Raw genomic sequence first — 18,052 nt, 5'->3', positions numbered from 1 at the left:
TGTCCCCAAGTTAATGTTCACAGTTTCTTTGTCTCTTTGTGCGTGCCCATCACATTTGTAAGCCTTCTGATCTTAATAAATACAGGGCAAGGACCCTTATTTGGGGCTCTTGTGTTTTCCCGGACATCAGCCATCTCTCACTTTAATCCTGCATCTGCTCTTTTGCTGGCCAAAAGAGAACTTTAGACTTAGAGTCTATGACACTCACCAAGTGTAGTTACCATCTGTCATCATATAAAATTATTACAATATTATTGACTACGAGGGGCACCTGGGTGGCCCAGTCAGTTAAGCATCTTACTCTTGGTTTCGTCTCAGGTCATGATCTAGTGGTTCATGAGTTCAAGCCCCGCATCAGGTTCTGTACTAACAGCACAGATCCTGCTTGGGACTCTCTCTCCCTTTCTCTCTGCCCCTCCCCTGCTTGCATGCCATCTCTCTTTCTCTCTATCCCTCAAAAATAAACATTTTTTTAAATGGCCAGTATTAAATACAGTATTATTGGCTACATTCACTATGCTGTATTTTTCATCTCTGTGACTACTTTATAACTGAAAGGTTGTACCTCTTAATCCCTTTCACCTGTTTTGCCCATTCCCCCAACACACAGTACATACAATCTTGATTACTTTAGTTTTGAAGTAAGTTTTGAAATCGGGAAATGTGAGCTCTCCAACTTTTTCTTTTTCAAGATGTTCTTTGCTTACTCTAGTTCCATTGTATTTCCGTATGAATTTTAGTATCATTCTGTCAATTTCTGCAAGAAAACCAGCTGGGATTTTGATAGGGATTACATTAAATCTTCAGAACAATTTGGAGAGTATTTCCATCTTAACATATTAAGTCTCTGATACGTGAACATAAGATGTCTTTCCATTTATTTAGGTCCTTAATTTCTTCAATGCTGTTGGTTAGTTTCCAGTGCATAAGTCTTGCCTTTCTTTTGTTAAGTTTATTCCTAAATACTTTATTGTTTTTGATGATATTATAAATGGAATTGTTTTTTAATAATTTTTTGATTGTTCATTGCTAGTGTATAGAAATACAATTGTTTTATACACATCTTATGTCTTGCAACCTTGCTGAATTGATATATTAGTTCTAATAATTTTTTGTGAATTCCTTAGGCTTTCCTATATGCAAGATTATGTTACCTTTGAAAACAGATAATTTTAATTCTTCTCCGATCTGGATGTTTTTGTTTCTTTTTCTTTCCTAATTGCCCTGGCTAGGCCCTTCAGTGAAATGTAGAATAGAAGTGACAAGAATGGAAATCCTTGTTTTATTCCTGATCTTAGTGGGGAAATACCGAGTTTTTTACCATTAAGGATGATGTTTGCTTTGGGGCTTTCGTAGGTGCCCTTTATCAGGTTGAGAACGTTCTCTCCTTTTCCCAGTATGTTCAGTGTTTTGTCATGGAAAGGTGTTGGATTTTCTCAAATGCTTTTTCTACATCTATTAAAGTGACCATGTAAGGTTTTTTTCCCTCCTTTATTCTGTTTGCATGGTGTATTCCATTGATTAACTTTCAGATGTTAAAACCAAGCATGCATTCCTGGGACAAATCTAAGTTTGTCATGGTGTATAATCCTTTTTATATGTTGCTAGATTCAGTTTGCTAGTATTTTGCAAAGATTTCTGTGTCTGTATTCATAAGGGATATTAGTGTCTAGTTTTCTTATGAATGCCCTTGTCCGATTTTGATGTGTAGGTAATACTGGCTTCATAGATTTCAAGCTGGGAAATGCTCCCTCCCCTTCTATTTTTGGAAGAGTTTGTGCAGGATTGATATTAATTCTTCTTCAAACATTTGCTAGAATTCATCAATGAAGCCATGTTGCCCTGGACTTTCCTTTGTGGGAATATTTTAAATTAATAATTCAGTATCTTTTCTTGTTATAGGTACCTCTGTAAGTTTACCACTTAATTCTCTTTCAGCTCTAATTTATTCTTTTAGTCATTCAAGAAACATTATTGAGCATCTTTTACATCCAGGCCCTGTCCTGATATAGAGGATACAATAATGAATAAAGCAAAGTCCTGGCCTTCTTAGCATTCTCATTTTTCTTTGTCTCTCTCCTTCTTATGCTGTATGTATGTGTGTGTGTGTGTGTGTGTGTGTGTGTGTGTGTGTGTACATTTTTTTGTTTGTGTTTATATGCAATATAGTTCTGTTCCTTATTAAAAAAATATCTATTCGCTACATGCCATTGGTGGAGAAAGGTGGACCTTAGGTTTGCTGTATGTATTGTGTTAGTTTGTATAAACTTCTGGGTGTTCTTGGAGAGAGTTGCATGAATGGGAAATGGACTATATTGTCATTACCATCACAGTTTATATTTGTGCCCACCCTTGGCATTGCTACAAGGACATGATTTTCATAAAAACAAACCACCATCTTTATTCATTATCACTCTCAGGTCCATGCAGTGCCTTCTATTCTATCTGACCTTCAGTAGGAGCATGTATTAGTTTCATAGGGCTGCTGTAACAAACTTCCATGAAGTAAGTGCCTGAAAACAAGAGAAATTTATTCTCTCGCAGTTTTGGAGGCTAGAAGTCTAAAATCCAGCTGTTAGCAAGGCCATGGTTTCTCTGAAGCTCTGGACAGAACCCTTTGCTTCTTCTCCCTAGCATCTGGTGGTGCCATTGATCCTTGACATCCTTGTCTTGCTGCTGCATTGTTCTACTCTCTGCCTCTGTTGTCACATGGCATACTCTCTTTTGTCTCTTTTTATATGATGTTTTCCTCTTTATGAGGGCACCAGTCATATTGGGTTAAGGCCTACCCTAGTGACCTGATCTTAACTTGATTACCTCTGCAACGACTCTATTTCTAAATCAGGTTACATTCACAGGTACCAGGGTTTATGACTTCAACATTTGGGGGGAGAGAACGTAATTCATCCCATAACAGAACATTATACTCTCATTCTGAGATAGTTAATGGAGGCCTCATTATTTTAATAACATTACTAATTATAATAACTGTTATAAAAAGTTCCATAGTGTATTTCTCTTTCTTTAAAAAATAATGTTGGGGCACCTGGGTGGCTCAGTCAGTTAAGTGTCTGGCTTCAGTTCAGGTGATGATCTCACAGTTCACAAGTTCAAGCCCTGCATTGGGCTCTGTGCTGACAGCTCAGAGCCTGGAGCCTCCTTCGTATTCTGTCTCTCTCTCTCTCTCAAAAATAAATAAAAAACATTAAAAAAAAATAATAATGTCTCTCTCCATTATACAATAAGCCCAAAAGGTGTCATTGATCACACACGTGTATATTTTTTTAGTATAGTTGACACACAATATTACTTTAGTTTCAGGTGTACAACATAGTGATTCAACAAGTTTATACATTATGCTTTATTCACAAGTGTAGCTACTGCCTCTCACCATACATCACTGTTACAGTGTCATTGACTTTCTTCCTTATGTCTTGCCTTTTGTTCCATGACTTATTCATTCCATAAATGGAACCCTGTATCTCCCACTCCCCCTCACCATTTTGCCCATTCCCCCACTCCCCTTCCCTCTGGCAACCATCAGTTTGTTCACTGTATTCTGCTTTTTGTTTGTTTAAATTTGGGTTTTTGTTTTGGGAGGGTTCGATTCCACTTATGTATGAAATTGTGTTACTTGTCTTTCTCAGTTTTATTTCACTTAGCATAATACCCTTTGTGTATTATGCTATCTTTGGTTAAATACCCATGTGCAATTACTGGACTGTATGGTATTTCTGTATTTTTTAATGTTTATTTATTTTTGAGAGAGAGGGAGAGGCAGAGAGAGAGGAAGAGAAGGAGACAGAGGATCCAAAGCAGGCTCTGCCCTGACAGCAGAGAGCCCGATGTGGGGCTCCAGCTCACAAGTTGCGAGATCAGGATCTGAGCCAAAGTCAGACACTTAACTGACTGAGCCACCCAGCCACCCCTGCTATTTCTATTTTTAATTTTTTGAGGAACCTCCATACTGTTTTCCCACAGTGGCTACACCAATTTACATTCCTCCCAACCAGTGCAGGAGGGTTCCTTTTTCTCTGCATCCTTGCCAAGATGTCATTTCATGTCTTTCTTATTTTAACTGTTCTAACCGGTGTGAGGTGATATCTCATTGGTGTTATGATTTGCATTTCCCTGATGATAAGTGATGTTGAGCGACTTTTCTTGTGTCTGTTGGCCATCTGTATGTCTTCTTTGTACATTCAGTCCTCTGATCATTTTTTAGTTGGATTGTTCGGCTTTTTGTCATTGAGTTGTAGAAGTTCTTTATATATTTTGAATATTAACCCCTTATGAGATACATCCTTTGCAAGTACCTTCTCCCATTCAGTAGGTTGCCTTTTTGTTCAATTGATGATTTTCTTTGCTGTGCAAAAGATTTTTGTTTTATTTTGGTGTAGTCCCAGTAGTTTATCTTTGCTTTTGTTACCTTAGGAAGCATATCTAGAAAAATATTACTATAGCTCTCACATTTAGGTTTTTAATTCATTTTGAGTTTATTTTTGTGCATGGTGTTAAAAGGTAGTCCAGTTTCATTCTTTTACAGGTAGCTGTCCAGTTTTCCCAGCAACATTTATTGAAGAGACTGTCTTTTCCCCGTTTTATATTCTTGCCTCTTTCATCATAGATTAATTGATCATATAATTGTGGGTTTGTTTCTGGGTTCTCTATTCTGTTCTGTTGATCTGTGTCTATTTTTGTGTCAGTACCATAATGTTTAGATTTGCAGTACAATTAAAAAAAATTTTATTATATTTATTTATTTTGAGAGAGAGAGGCACAGAGTGCAGGTGGGGAGGAGCAGGCTCCAGGCTCTGAGCTGTCAGCGCAGAGCCCAATGCAGGGCTCAAACTCACAAGTGTGAGATCATGACCCAAGCCGAAGTCAGATGCTCAACTGACTGAGCCACCCAGGCACCCCTGCAGTATAATTTGAAATCTGAAATTTTGATACTTCCAGATTTGTATTTCTTTCTCAAGATTGCATTGGCTGTTTGGGGTCTTCTGTGGTTCCATACAAATTGTAGTATTATTTGTTCTTGTTCTGTGAAAAATAATGTTGGTGTTTTAATAGGGATGGTATTGAATCTGTAGATCCCTTTGGCTAATAGGGACATTTTAACAATAATAATTCCTCAGATTCATGAGCATGGAATATCTTTCCATTTGTGTGTGTCTTGTGTAATAGTTTTCAGAGTACAGGTCTTTCACCTCTTTGGTTAGGTTTATTCCTAAATTTTTGGTGCAATTGTAAATGGAACTGTCTTCTTAATTTCTCTTCCTTCTACTTTGTTATTAGTATATAGAAGATAGAAGCACTACTGATTTCTGGGTATTAATTTTGTATCCTACAACTTTACTGAATTCATTTATTACTTCTAGTTGTTTTTGGTGGAGTCTTTAAGATTTTCTATGTATAGTATCATGTCATCTGCAAATAGTGACAGTTTAACTTCTTTACCAACATAGATGCCTCTTATTTCTGTTCTTGTCTGATTACTGTGGCTAGGATTTCCAGTACTATGTTGAATAAAGAGGCAAGAGTGGACATCCTTGTCTTTTCCCTATCATGTTGAGGTATGTTTCCTCTAACCCTACTTTGTTAAGAGTTTTTATCATGAATGGATGTTGAGTTTTGGCAGATGCTATTTCTGCATCTGTTGACTTGATCATATGATTTTTATCCTTCATTTTATTGATGTGGTATATCACATTGAGTGATTTGTGAATATTGAACCACCTTGCATCCCCAGGATGAATCTCACCTGATCATGGTGAATGATTTTTTAATGTATTGTTGAATTCAGTTTGCTAATACTTTGTTGATGATTTTTACATCTATGTTCATCAGGAATATTGGCTCATATTTTTCTTCCTTTTTTTTTTTTTTGGTGTCTTTGTCTGGTGTTGGTATCAGGGTGATGCTGGTCTTATAGAATGTATTTAGAAGCTTTCCTTCTTTTTCTATTTTTTAGAATAGTTTGAGAAGAATAGGTATTAACTCTTCTTTAAATGGTTGATAGAATTCACCTGTGAACCCATCTGGTCCTGGACTTCTGCTTTTGGTAGTTGTTTTTATTACTGATTCAGTTTCATTACCTGTAGTCAATCTGTTGAGATTTTCTATTTCTTTCTGGTTCAGTTTTTTAAGATTATATGTTTCTAGGAATTTATTTCTTGTAGGTTGTTTAATTTGTTGACATATAACTTTTTGTAGTATTCTCTTATATTCCTTTGTATTTCTGTTGTATCAGTGTTACTTCTCTCTTGTTTCTGATGTTATTTATTCGGGTCCTTTCTGTTTTTTACTTAATAAGTCTGGCTAAGGGTTTATCACTTTTGTTTATCTTCAAAGAACCAGCTCTTGGTTTCATTGATTTCTTTCTCTCTCTCTCTCTCTCTCTCTCTCTCTCTTTTGTGTGTGTGTGTGTGTGTGTGTGTCTATACATTTATTTCTGCTCTAATCTTCAGTATTTCCTTCTTTCTATTTACCTTGGGTTTTGTTTGTTCTTCTTTTTCTAGTTCCTTTAGGTGTACGGTTAGATTTTTTTATTCAAGCTTTTTCTTATTTCTTGAGGTAGGTAGGCCTGTATTGCTATGTATTTTCCTCTTAGAACTTCTTGTGCTGTGTCCCAAAGATTTTGGACCATTTTTGTTTTCATTTTCACACATGTGTATTTTATTGTCTTCCAAATGCAGGTGCTGGAAAGGAAGCAGAGATGATTGGTTCTATAACTAGGGCTTGTAAGAGATGTTCAAAAGTAGTATCACTCAAATCATAGTTTATATACCTTCAAAATAAAATAGAAAGTCATAAGAGTTTGTGAAGGATGTTTGGAACAGCAGTTGACTACTAATATATATTGTTCCCTTTATCCCAATCACAAGAATTATACATAGACCAGTTTAAGACTAGTGCTAGAATCCATCTCTAGAGTGAAATAAAATAACATGTTTATGAAATTGTATTCATATGTGTTGGATTGAAAATGACAAGTGCTATATACAATATAGGGTAACTTTGGAACCAGGTTAAAAGAACAGAATAGTATCTTTTGATACTAATGGTTCCATTGCTAGTTTCCATTGTTTTTTAAAATGCTTCCAAGTGTTTTCTAATCCACAAATGTTTTCATTTCTACCCTGTCACAATGTAATTATTTGAGTGTCTGTCACCCCTTCATATTCTAGTGTAGTAAAAATCAGCAATCTTGGGGGCAGGAGTGGAGAACTGAAGTCTTGTTGTTGTTGTTGTTGTTGTTGTTGTTGTTACAGCCCATTACCTTGTTCCTCTGGCACATGCTGAGACATGCTGAGACATTGCTCACATTTTATTGCTCCCACCAAGTCTTAGACTTTTACCTATTTGTTCTTTGGTTGCTTTTCTTCAACCATTTTGAATTAAGGCATTGACTTCTTATATTGTCATGGCCACCTCCTTAAGTTCCTTATTTCTCCTTAACTTTCAATTATGTAACAAGAATAAAAACTTAACTATTATTTCTTTCTTTCTTTTAAAACAATACAGGGCAATCTAGAGCAGCCATGATACCACCCAAGCATCCACGGCAGCCTAAGGGAACTTTGGATGATGCTGTTGTCTTTAGTGGGAAAACAGACGAAGAAGCACCTAATGCTTCCCAACCTACACCACCCCCACTGCCAAAGAAAACGATCATAAGAGCCAATACGGAACCAATCCCCAAAGACCTCCAAAAATCCATGGAAACAAGTCTTTGTGTAATGGCTAATCCCACCTATGATATCGACCCCAACTGGGATGCCAGTAGTGCTGGCTCTTCCATCAGTTATGAACTCAAGGGACTGGACATTGAGTCTTATGACTCCTTGGAAAGACCTTTGCTCAAGGAGAGACCTATCCCCTCAGCAGCAAACAGTATCTCCAGCTTAACCACTCTCAGTATTAAGGATAGATTTTCCAACAGCATGGAGTCCCTGTCCAGCCGGCGTGGTCCCTCTTGCAGACAGGGCCGAGGCATACAGAAGCCACAGAGACAAGCACTTTATAGAGGACTTGAGAATCGGGAAGAAGTGGTGGGTAAAATCCGAAGCCTTCATACAGATGCCTTGAAAAAACTGGCTATTAAATGTGAAGACCTCTTCATGGCTGGACAGAAAGATCAGCTCCGTTTTGGGGTGGACAGCTGGTCAGACTTCAGGCTAACTAGTGACAAACCGTGTTGTGAGGCAGGTGATGCAGTTTACTACACAGCTTCATATGCAAAAGATCCACTTAATAACTATGCAGTCAAGGTAAGAAAATATTATACATTTGATTTTAATCTTACCCAACCCACTGTTATTGGGATGGGTCTGTTCTTTCCTCCATTCTTTTATTCAGCAAAAAGTTATTGATCATCTACCTTACACCAGATATTATATTTATTTTTTTTTTTTTTGGTTTCTTAGATGCCACATACATTTTTGTTTTTTTTTTTTTCCTTTTTTTTTTTATTTTTTAATATATGAAATTTACTGTCAAATTTACACCAGATATTATAATAAGCAGGGGAGTTACTTACTATCTAAAGGGGAAAACAGATATGTTAAGAGACAGACTTACAGTATACTGTATTGCTAAGATAGAGGAAAACAGAATTCTGGGAGCTTAGAAGGACTTTAACCCAAACTTTAGAGGCCAGAGAATTCTGAAAGTAGCTAATCCTTGAGCTGTGATTGTTTGCGAAGGCTACCTGTACAAATGGGTCTGTTATGTCCCTTCCACTCCATGTTTCTGTCTTTATTCTCTAGCAAATAAGAGACACTGGTCTGCCCCTGCTCTATAACTGTTCTGCTTCTTGGGGAGACATTTTTACAGAAGAAGGTAACCAATATTTGTTGATGTGCCAGGAACATTATTGGTGTTACATAATTTGATCTTCACATCAAGTTTATGAGGTTAAGATCTTTTTATCCATGTGACGGATGAGGAAAATAAAAGATAGGTGAGCTTACTTGCTTAGGGTCACACACAATTAGTTGAGCTGGGATTTGCACACAGATCTCTCTGACTCCATAGCCCAACTTACTTTATCCATTATGTCACATATTAATTTCTTAACTGTATATTGCCCATTCCAGACAAACAACCTCTTCACAAAAGCTAAAACTATTACCATTGAGAATTCTTGCCCAGTTACATTCACTGTAAATAAGCCATAGGCTTTGTCAATGTAACAAATAAAGCATGATCTTTGTTACATTTCCATTTTCATTTGTCTCAAGCTATTTTTTTTATTTCTCTGGATTTCTTCTTTGACCCATTGGTCGTTCAGTAGCATGTTGTCTAATCTCCACAAATTTATTAATTTCCAAGTTTTCTTTGTGCAATTTTTGTGTTAATTTCTAGTTTCATACCATTGTAGTCAGAAAAGATGCTTGATAAAATTTCAGTCCTCTTAAATTTATTAAGACTTGTTTTTTGTCCTAACATGATCTATCTTGGAAAATGTTCCATGTGTGCTTGAGAAGAATGCGTATTCCATTGCGTTTGAATAGAATGTTGGGTATATATCTGTTAAGCCCATCTGTGGGCTTATGTGGTCTAATGTTTCATTTAAGGCTGACGTTTCCTTGTTGATTTTTTTTGGGGGGGGGCGGTCTGGATGATCTATCCATTGATGTAAGTCTCCTAGTATTATTGTATTGTTGTCAATTTCTTCCTTTAGGTCTGTTAGTATTTGCTTTATGTATTTACGTCCTCTTATGTTAGTTGCATAAATGTTGACAAATGTTACAGCCTCTTGTTGGTTGATCCTTTCATCGTTACGTAACTCGTTTCTTTGTCTCTTATTACAGTCTTTGTTTCAAAGTCTATTTTGTCTGATATAAATTAACATTCTAGCTTTCTTTTGGTTTTCATTTGCATGGAATATCTTTTTCCATCCCTTCACTTTCAGTCTTGTCCTTACCTCTAAAGTGGGTCTCAGGGTGCCTGGGTAGCTCAGTTGGTGAAGTGTCCTACTTTGGCCCAGGTCATGATCTCGCAGTTTGTGGGTTCAAGCCCCATGTTGGAGGGCTCTGTGCTGACAGCTCAGAGCCTGGAACCTGCTTTGAATTCTGTGTCTCCCTCTCTCTCTGCCCCTTGCCTGCTCATGCTCTCTCTCTCTCTCTCTCTCTCTCTCTCTCAAAAAATAAATAATAAAACATTAAAAATTTTTTTAATAAAGTGGGTCTCTTTAGACAGCATATAGATGGGTCTTTTTTTTTTTTTTTATCCATTCAGCCACTCTGTGTCTTTGGATTGGAGAATTTATCTATTTACATTTAAAGTGATTATTGATAGGTCTGTGCTTATTGCCATTTTGTTTATTGTTTCCAGAAAGACTGTTTTTGTAGGTCATCTGTTTCTTCTCCTGATCTCTTACTTTGTGGTTTCTTTAGTGCTATGCTTATTTTCATTTCTCTTTCTTTTTTGTGTTTTTGTTTTATGGTTACCATGAGCTTGCATATAACAACTTATATCTATAACAGTCTGTTTTAAGTTGGTTACAGCTTAAGTTTCATCCCATTGTAAAGCTCAAAATTATTCTTCCCTCCACACATTTTGTGGTTTCTTTCATTTTATGTTTTTGATGTCACAGTTAACATCTTTTTATTTTGTGCATCCCTTAACCAATTGTAATCATAATTATTTTTACTAGTTTGTCTTTCTTTTTTCTAAAATTTTTTTTAATGTTTATTTTTGAGAGAGAGAGAGACAGCGTGAGCAGGCAAGGGGCAGAGAGAGAGGGAGACAGAATCCAAAGCAGGCTCCAGGCTCTGAGCTGTCAGCACAGAGCCCTCCAACACAGGGCTCGAACCCACAAACCATGAGATCATGACGTGAGCCAAAGTCAACACTTAACTGACTGAGCCACCCAGGTGCCCCACTAGTTTTGTCTTTCAATCTTTATACTAGTCTCATAAGTGATTGATCCCTACCTTTACTATATATTTACTTTACAAGTGAGATTTATTCTTTAATATGTGTTCTTGTTACTAATTAGTGCACTTTGTTTTCAACTTAAACAACTTCCTTTGACATTTATTTTAAGGCCAGTTTAATAGTGGTGAACTCCTTCAGCTTTTGCTTGTCTGAAAAACTCTGTCTCTCCTTCACTTCTGAATGCTAGGTAGAGTATTCTTGGTTGGGAGGTTTTTTTGTTTGGTTGGTTGGTTGGTTTTTGGGGGTTTGGTGAGGTTTTTTTAGCACTTTGAATATGTAGTGCCACTCCCTTCTAACTTGCAAAATTTTTGCTGAAAAATCTGTTGAGAGTCTTATGGGGGTTCCCTTGTATGTAACAAGTTGTTTTCCTCTTGCTGTTTTTAACATGTTGCCCTTTAACTTGACATTTTAATTGTAATATGTCTTGGTGTGGATATCTTTGGGTTCCTCTTATTTGGAACTCTGGGCTTCCTGGATGTCAATGTCTGTTTATTTCCACAGGTTAGGGAAGTTTTCAGTCATTGTTTCTTCAAATAAGATTTCTATCCCTTTCTCTTTTCTTTTTCTCAGAGCACTATGATGCAAATGTTAGACTATGTGATGTTCTCTACATCCCTTAAGCTATCTTCATTTTTTTTTTCTTTTTTATTTGTTTGGTTTTGCTGCTCTGATTCAGTGAGTAACACTGCCTTATCTTTAAGTTGACTGATCCTTTCTTTTGCTTCATCTAGTCTGCTACTGAACCTGTCTCATGTATTTTTCCATTCAGTTATTGTATTCTTCAGCTCTGTGGCTTCTGTGTGGTACTTTCTTATATTTTCCATCTCTCTGTTGAAGTTCTTTGTGTTCATCCATTTTTCTCCCCATTCATTATAACCATTACTTTGAACTCTTTATCAGGTACATTACTTATCTCCATTTCATTAAGGTTTTTTTGTTTTTGTTTTTTTGTTTGTTTTTTTCTGGGGTTTACTTGGTTTTTTCATTTGGAACATATTTCTCTCTTTTTTCATTTAGCTTGAGTCTGCATTTCCATACAGTAGATGAAACAACCACCTCTCCCAGCCTTAAAGGAGTGGCCTCATGTAGATGAACCTTGTTATTCAATCCTGCCCCAGATCTTTGTCATCTCTCAAACCTTTGTGCCTGTTCAAGCAGGCTATTATATTTTTAATAGCTCCCAGTAGTTGAGAATATGCCAAGACCCATCAGTGTCCCAAGGGGGAGAATCTCAGCACCTAGACTCAGGCTGACTGAAAGCCAGACCCTCAGGCATCAGCTTTTAAAAATAGGCAAATATAAAAAATAAAAATAAAAAATAGGCAAATATATATAATCCTGTGGGACTGCAAACATACGCAGATCTGGAACAGGTGCCCTCTGGGAAGCAGGTACAGAAACCCAGGCTCTAGACAAGAGTATAAGTTTTTTTCTGTGTGATACTGGTAAACTGGAGCATGGCAGAGAGCACCAACATGGTGTCCATAGCCTATGTTCCTGGAGACCAACTCTACAGGCCACTAAATATGTACCAAACCTGAAGTCTGCCCCTCAGGCCAAAGTTCCAGAACAAGCAAAGAGGACTTCTTCACAGAAAGACTAGGGAGTGTACGACCACTGTCTGTGCAGTGCCCTGAGTGGAAACCTGCCAAGAACTATCTCTCTGCTATAGTCATAGGGGACTCAGGATGCAAGCCCACTGGCCACCAGAGCCAGGTGATCAAGGAGCATTTTCTGGACAGCAGCCATATAAACTGGGGCACCAGACAAAAACCAGGGCACCAAATGTGTGTACAGCTCCTGTCCAGGAGACACTGGCACTCTGGGGCATGGCAGAGGGTGAGTAGGAATATAGCACCCTCTCTCTGAGGTCTCTGGAAAGGTGTATGGTCAGCCCCATGATTAGCTAATAGGCCTTCTTTACAGAAAGACCAAGCTCCTGGGTCTGCTACCTCTTGCTCTGCCCTGGGGTTGGTAGCTGTTTAAGACCTTTTTCTCCATTGGTTACAGTCCTGTGAGACCCATGAACCCCACTGACTGCCAGACCAGATGATAGAGAGGTGTTCCCTGACAGCAATCACAAAACTTGGGGTGTCAGACAGGGGTATAAGCTTTTTTCTGGGTGATACCAATTATTACAGTCCTATGGGACCAGGAACACAAACCCCCCCTGCCTCCAGAGCCACGCAGTCAAGAGGCATCCCCTAGACAGCAGCCATAAAAATCAGGCCACCAGACACACATAAAAGCTCATTCTTTGGGATACTAGTGCCCTGGAGCCTGGCAAAGGGAGAACATAAAAATCATACCTACCAGTCTTTGTCTCTGGAAAGTGTTCCAGCAGGCTCCTAGTTGTATGTTTCAGATTAGATGTCTGCCACTCCACTGGTGCTTTAGTCTCACACCAGTGCTTTAATATAAGCATCTGAGCCTCCTTCACTTTAAGGCAAGGCACAGTTGGCTGCTTCTTGGGTGGGTAAGTCCCAGCATGTAGGCCCTTTAAGAGCGGCTTTTCAGATTGCCACAGTTTTGTGGGTCTCAGGACACAAGCCCTGTTGGGTTTCAAAGTTACATGTTTTAGAGGCTTGTCTCTCAGGTGTATGTCTTAGAAGTTGGGATGCCAGATGTAGGATTTAAATCCTTCACTTCTCAGGGAGAAGCTCCAGGTTTTGAGTTCTCTCCCTGTTATGGGGATACTGCACCAGGGGTGGATTTTATGGCAAGGTTGTGTCCCATTCTCTCCTATCCATGTCAATGTGATTTCTTCTTGTTTGCCCAGTCCTCACCCAGCCAGCCTTTGGATTTTTTTTAAAGAGGAAATTGTTAGTAGAGAATAGACTTTGAAGTCCAAAAGATCCTGGGTTCAAGTTCTGGCTCTGCTACTTAATAGCTTTGTCACAAATTGCTACTCTGAGTCTCAGTTTCCTTAGCTTTGGGTCTGCTTGGCTAAAAGAGAATAAAACATCCCTGATAAGTACTCACTCCTTTCCCTCTCCCTAAGTGTCTTCCCTAGGCTACTTCCCTACCCTACTTTAAAAGGGTAACAATCATTGAGCCTCAATTTCCTCCTCTTTCAGATGTTTACAATGATAATCTGTGGGATTGAGGTTAGGATCAAGGGAGCTAATGCATGTGAAAGAGCTTTTTAAAACACAGAGTTCTAGGTAAATGCGTAATGTTCTCCATTCCCATAGTCCCTTTTTATTGATTCTATTTCCTGGTTCAAAACCAATTAACATATCTAAATGACTTTTACATGTTAATTTGGCTTGGAAAGACCAGATGGTGTCTTAGGAAATTAATGGATAAGGTAAACAATTGGCCTTACCTGTCTATCAAGACAGAATACATATTTGGAGCAGACCTTCAACTGCTGTCTGCAGCTGCAGTGCCCTTACCACTTAACTGTCTGGTGGTGCTAGCAGAGTGACCCTGGCCCCCAGCCCATACTTTGTAAATTAAACTGAGGGATAGACTGCAGAGAGAGGAGCTGGATTTTAGTTAATACATAACTGTTGAGTCTAAAAAGGCATTTTGAGATTCTGTGTAGCACTCAAGAGCTGTTAAGTCAATTGGGGTTATGGTGCCTCATCTGTCTTGGGCTTTTATTGCTACAAGATCACCAATCCAGGATGAGTACCTATTTCAGAACAGGGCATTGAACTATCTGTTCTTTCAAAACAATGGAGAAGTAGGGCTTGACTAACTTTATGTATTATTGCATGCAATCTTGTCTCTTTCCCAAATCAATGGTGTAGTATTGATTTCTTGGCTTGTAATGATGCAGAAGCAATCTCCAAAGAACAGGTGGCAAGTGGTTATACACTGGGAGTTGTTGGCAGGTTTGGGAAAGGACGTTTTATACTAAATGGTGAATATAAATGTGTCTTTGAAGACTGTTTGGGCATTTCTAGAAGTACCCAATTGATTGTACAACCTTAGAGGAATAAACTACCAGGACACTGTGAACCCTACCTTTGCAGAGGTAAGCAAAAGAGACCAGCAGTTGGCTCACACAGACAGGTTTTTACTGTTTGTCTTCTTAAAATATCCCTTCCAATACTGATGGAATTTAGAGTGGCTAACAGGTTTGACTGTCTCTTGAAGAGACTAAAAGGTCTTTAAAACATTGCAAAAGGAAATCAGTGCTAGAATTTAGCAATTTGAAAGCCAAAGGATGCTATCCCCTTAAATGCCAAGTCCACTGCAATGATAAAAGTACAAAGGTCTTTACTTTGGGTGTTGTCTTAGTTTGTTCAAACTGCTATAACAAAATACTATATAGATTGGGTGGCTTAAACAATAGAGTTGAATTTTGTCACAGTTCTAAAAAGTGGAAAATTCAAGATAAAGGTTCTGGTTGATTTAGTTTCTAGTGAGAGTTCTCTTTCTGGTTTGCAGATGGCTGCCTTCTCCCTGTGTCCATACATGGCCAAGGGGGGGATGGAGGCTTAGTGTCTCTTTTTCTAGGGATACTAATCCACATCAGGCCCCTCCTTGATGACCTTAATTACCTCTTTGTAGGCCCTATCTCCAAATATGGTCCAAATGGGGGGTTAAATTGTGTGTTCAGAGACTCAGTTTCCAACGTCAGGGGAGGGTGCACACTTCTAACACAACAGAAAGCAATTTTCAGACACCAAAAGGGCATCCTACAATTCACCGTGATTCAACTTACCTACCTGGAGACAGCACCATGTCTCTCAGGTTAAGGGTTCAGTCTACCAGACTGCCACCTTCTACAAACAGCAGACACCAGTCACAAACACAAGTCATTACCTGTGCTTCTGACCAACTGGCTGTAAATCAGAGATTCCCACAACCCCCTCCTTGGGTTCGAGTAATTTACTAGATCATCTCATAGAATGCAAAGAAGCATCTTACTAGATCACCAGCTTATTATAAAAGAATATAACTGAAGAACAGCCAGATAGAAGAGATGCATAGAGCAAGGTGTGGGGAAAGGGCACAGAGCTTCCATGTTCTCTCCATGTGCACCACACTCCCCAAATCTCCATGTGTTTACCAATCTCTTCAAACTCTGTCCATTTGGGGTTTCATGGAGGGTTCATTACATAGCCATGATTGATTAAATCACTGATGATTGGCTATTGATTCAATTTCCAGGCACTTTCTCCATGGAGGTTGGGGTGGGACTGAAAGTTGCAGCCCTTCAGTCATGAGGTTGGTTCCCCTGGCAACCAGCCCCTTCTTTCAGTGGGGTCCATAAGTCACCTTATGAACATAGTAAGAGACACCTTTGTTGCTCTCAATACTTACAAAATTCCAAGGGTTTGGGGAGATGTGAGTTAAGAACCATGAATGAAGACCATATATATTTGAGAAATATATTCTGGTTATCTGGATGACCTTTTCTTATAAATCACAATATCTCAGGGGTTAGCACTTAACATATTAATTTTGGGGACTCAGAATTCAGTCTATAGCATTCTGTCCCTGGCACCCCAAAATTCATGTTCTTATCACATGCAAAATATATTCAGTTCATCCCAACAGACCCAAAGGTCTTGACTCATTCAAGCATCAACTCTCAAGTCCAAAGTCTCATCTAAATATCATCTAAATCAGATATGGGTATAACTCAGGGTCTGATTCATTCTAAGGCAGATTTCCTCTCTAGCTGTGACCCTATGAAACTAGCCAAGTTATGTGCTTCCAAAATACAATGGTGGTCAGTAATTCCACTATTGGGTATTTGCCCAAAGAAAATGAAAACACTAATTTGAAAAGATCTGTGCACCCCTGTATTTATTGTAGCATTATTTACAACAGCCACGATACAGAAGCAGCCCAAGTGTCTGTCAACAGATGAATGGATAAAGAAGATGCATATATACACCATGGAATATTACTCAACCATAGAAAAGAATGAGATCTTGCCATTTGTAAAACATGGATGGAGCTAGAGAGTATAATGCTAAGTGAATAAGTCAGACAGAGAAAGACAAATATATGATTTCACTTGTATGTGGAATTTAAAATAAAAACACATGAACAGACGATAAAAGAGACAAACCAAAAAACTCTTAACTACAGAGAACAAACTGGTATTTGCCAGAGGGAAGCTGGGTGGAGGGATGGGCAAAATAGGTGAAGGGGATTAAGAGTATGCTTACAGTGATGAACAGTGAATAATACATAGAATTGGTGAATCATTATACCATACACCTGAAACTAATATAACACTATGTTAACTAAAAGTTAACACTATGTTAAAAAATATGATGGTGGACAGGCATAGGATAGACAATTCCATTCTAAAAGGGAGAAATAGAAGGGAAGGAAGGGATGATGGGTCTCAAGCAAGTCCAAAACCTGGCAAGGCAAATTCCATTAGATATGAACACTCACAAACGATCCTCTTTGATTCAGTACTGGCAGCATTGCTCCCATGGCTCTGCTAAGCACCCTGCTCCTCCAGCTCTTTGTAAGGGCCCTGCCCACACTGCCCTCCGTGAGGCCCCATCCACATGGCTCTCTGCCGAGGCAGCCCTACCCTTTGAAACCCAGGAGGAAACAGTCTTGTCTCTTAGATTTGTGATGGGAGTAACAGCCCTGACAATCTCTGAAACACCTTCAGGGTCATTCTTCCCTTTCCTTAAAGAATAATGCACCTTCACAGCTCTATGGACGAGTTATATAGAATCCAAGAAGTCTGACAACTTTCCTTGACTCCATCCTGCTTCTTCTATCCCTTTAGTTCAAACTAGCAGTGTCTTTTCTGGTAGAATCCTCTCTCATTCTGGCTTCTCCTTAGATGACTGATTAATAAGTCCATGAGTCATACCCCTGATCTCTTTAGAAAAATGGTTATTCAGTCACACCCCTTAGTATTCCTTTTAGAACTAGCTTTCTTGTTTGTTGCAGTATGGATAGGCTGAGAATTATCCAAATCTTAAAGTCTTGGTTCCTTTTTGCTTAACAATTCTTTCTTCAACTTCTCTCTCCCTTTTTGCGTTTTTACTGTAAGCAGTTAGGAGGAAATAAGCTGCTGCTTGACCACTTTGCTTAGAAATCTCAGCTAAATATACAGTTTCATTGTTCACAAGTTCTGCTATCCACAAAATTCTAGAACATTTTAGCCAAG

The 18,052-nt window shown here is 38.5% G+C and overlaps 1 protein-coding gene across 6 annotated transcripts in view; it reads left to right on the top strand.

Moving 5' to 3' along the window:
* The window catches only part of PEAK1 (pseudopodium enriched atypical kinase 1), a 307,491-nt gene that overhangs the window by 273,471 nt on the left and 15,968 nt on the right, over positions 1–18,052 (top strand). For all 6 annotated transcript variants that reach the window (XM_019441366.2, XM_019441368.2, XM_053888823.1 and 3 more), the window contains one exon: positions 7,525–8,270. In XM_019441366.2, coding sequence (XP_019296911.2) covers positions 7,525–8,270 — 746 coding nt within the window. The remainder of the gene's footprint in view (positions 1–7,524; positions 8,271–18,052) is intronic.

The sequence above is a fragment of the Panthera pardus genome, unplaced genomic scaffold, assembly GCF_024362965.1.
Source record: "Panthera pardus isolate Hobbes unplaced genomic scaffold, ASM2436296v1 HiC_scaffold_24, whole genome shotgun sequence".
NCBI lineage: Eukaryota > Metazoa > Chordata > Mammalia > Carnivora > Felidae > Panthera > Panthera pardus.
Note: the sequence above shows the minus strand (reverse complement) of the source record. Positions and strands in the feature narration are given on the sequence as shown.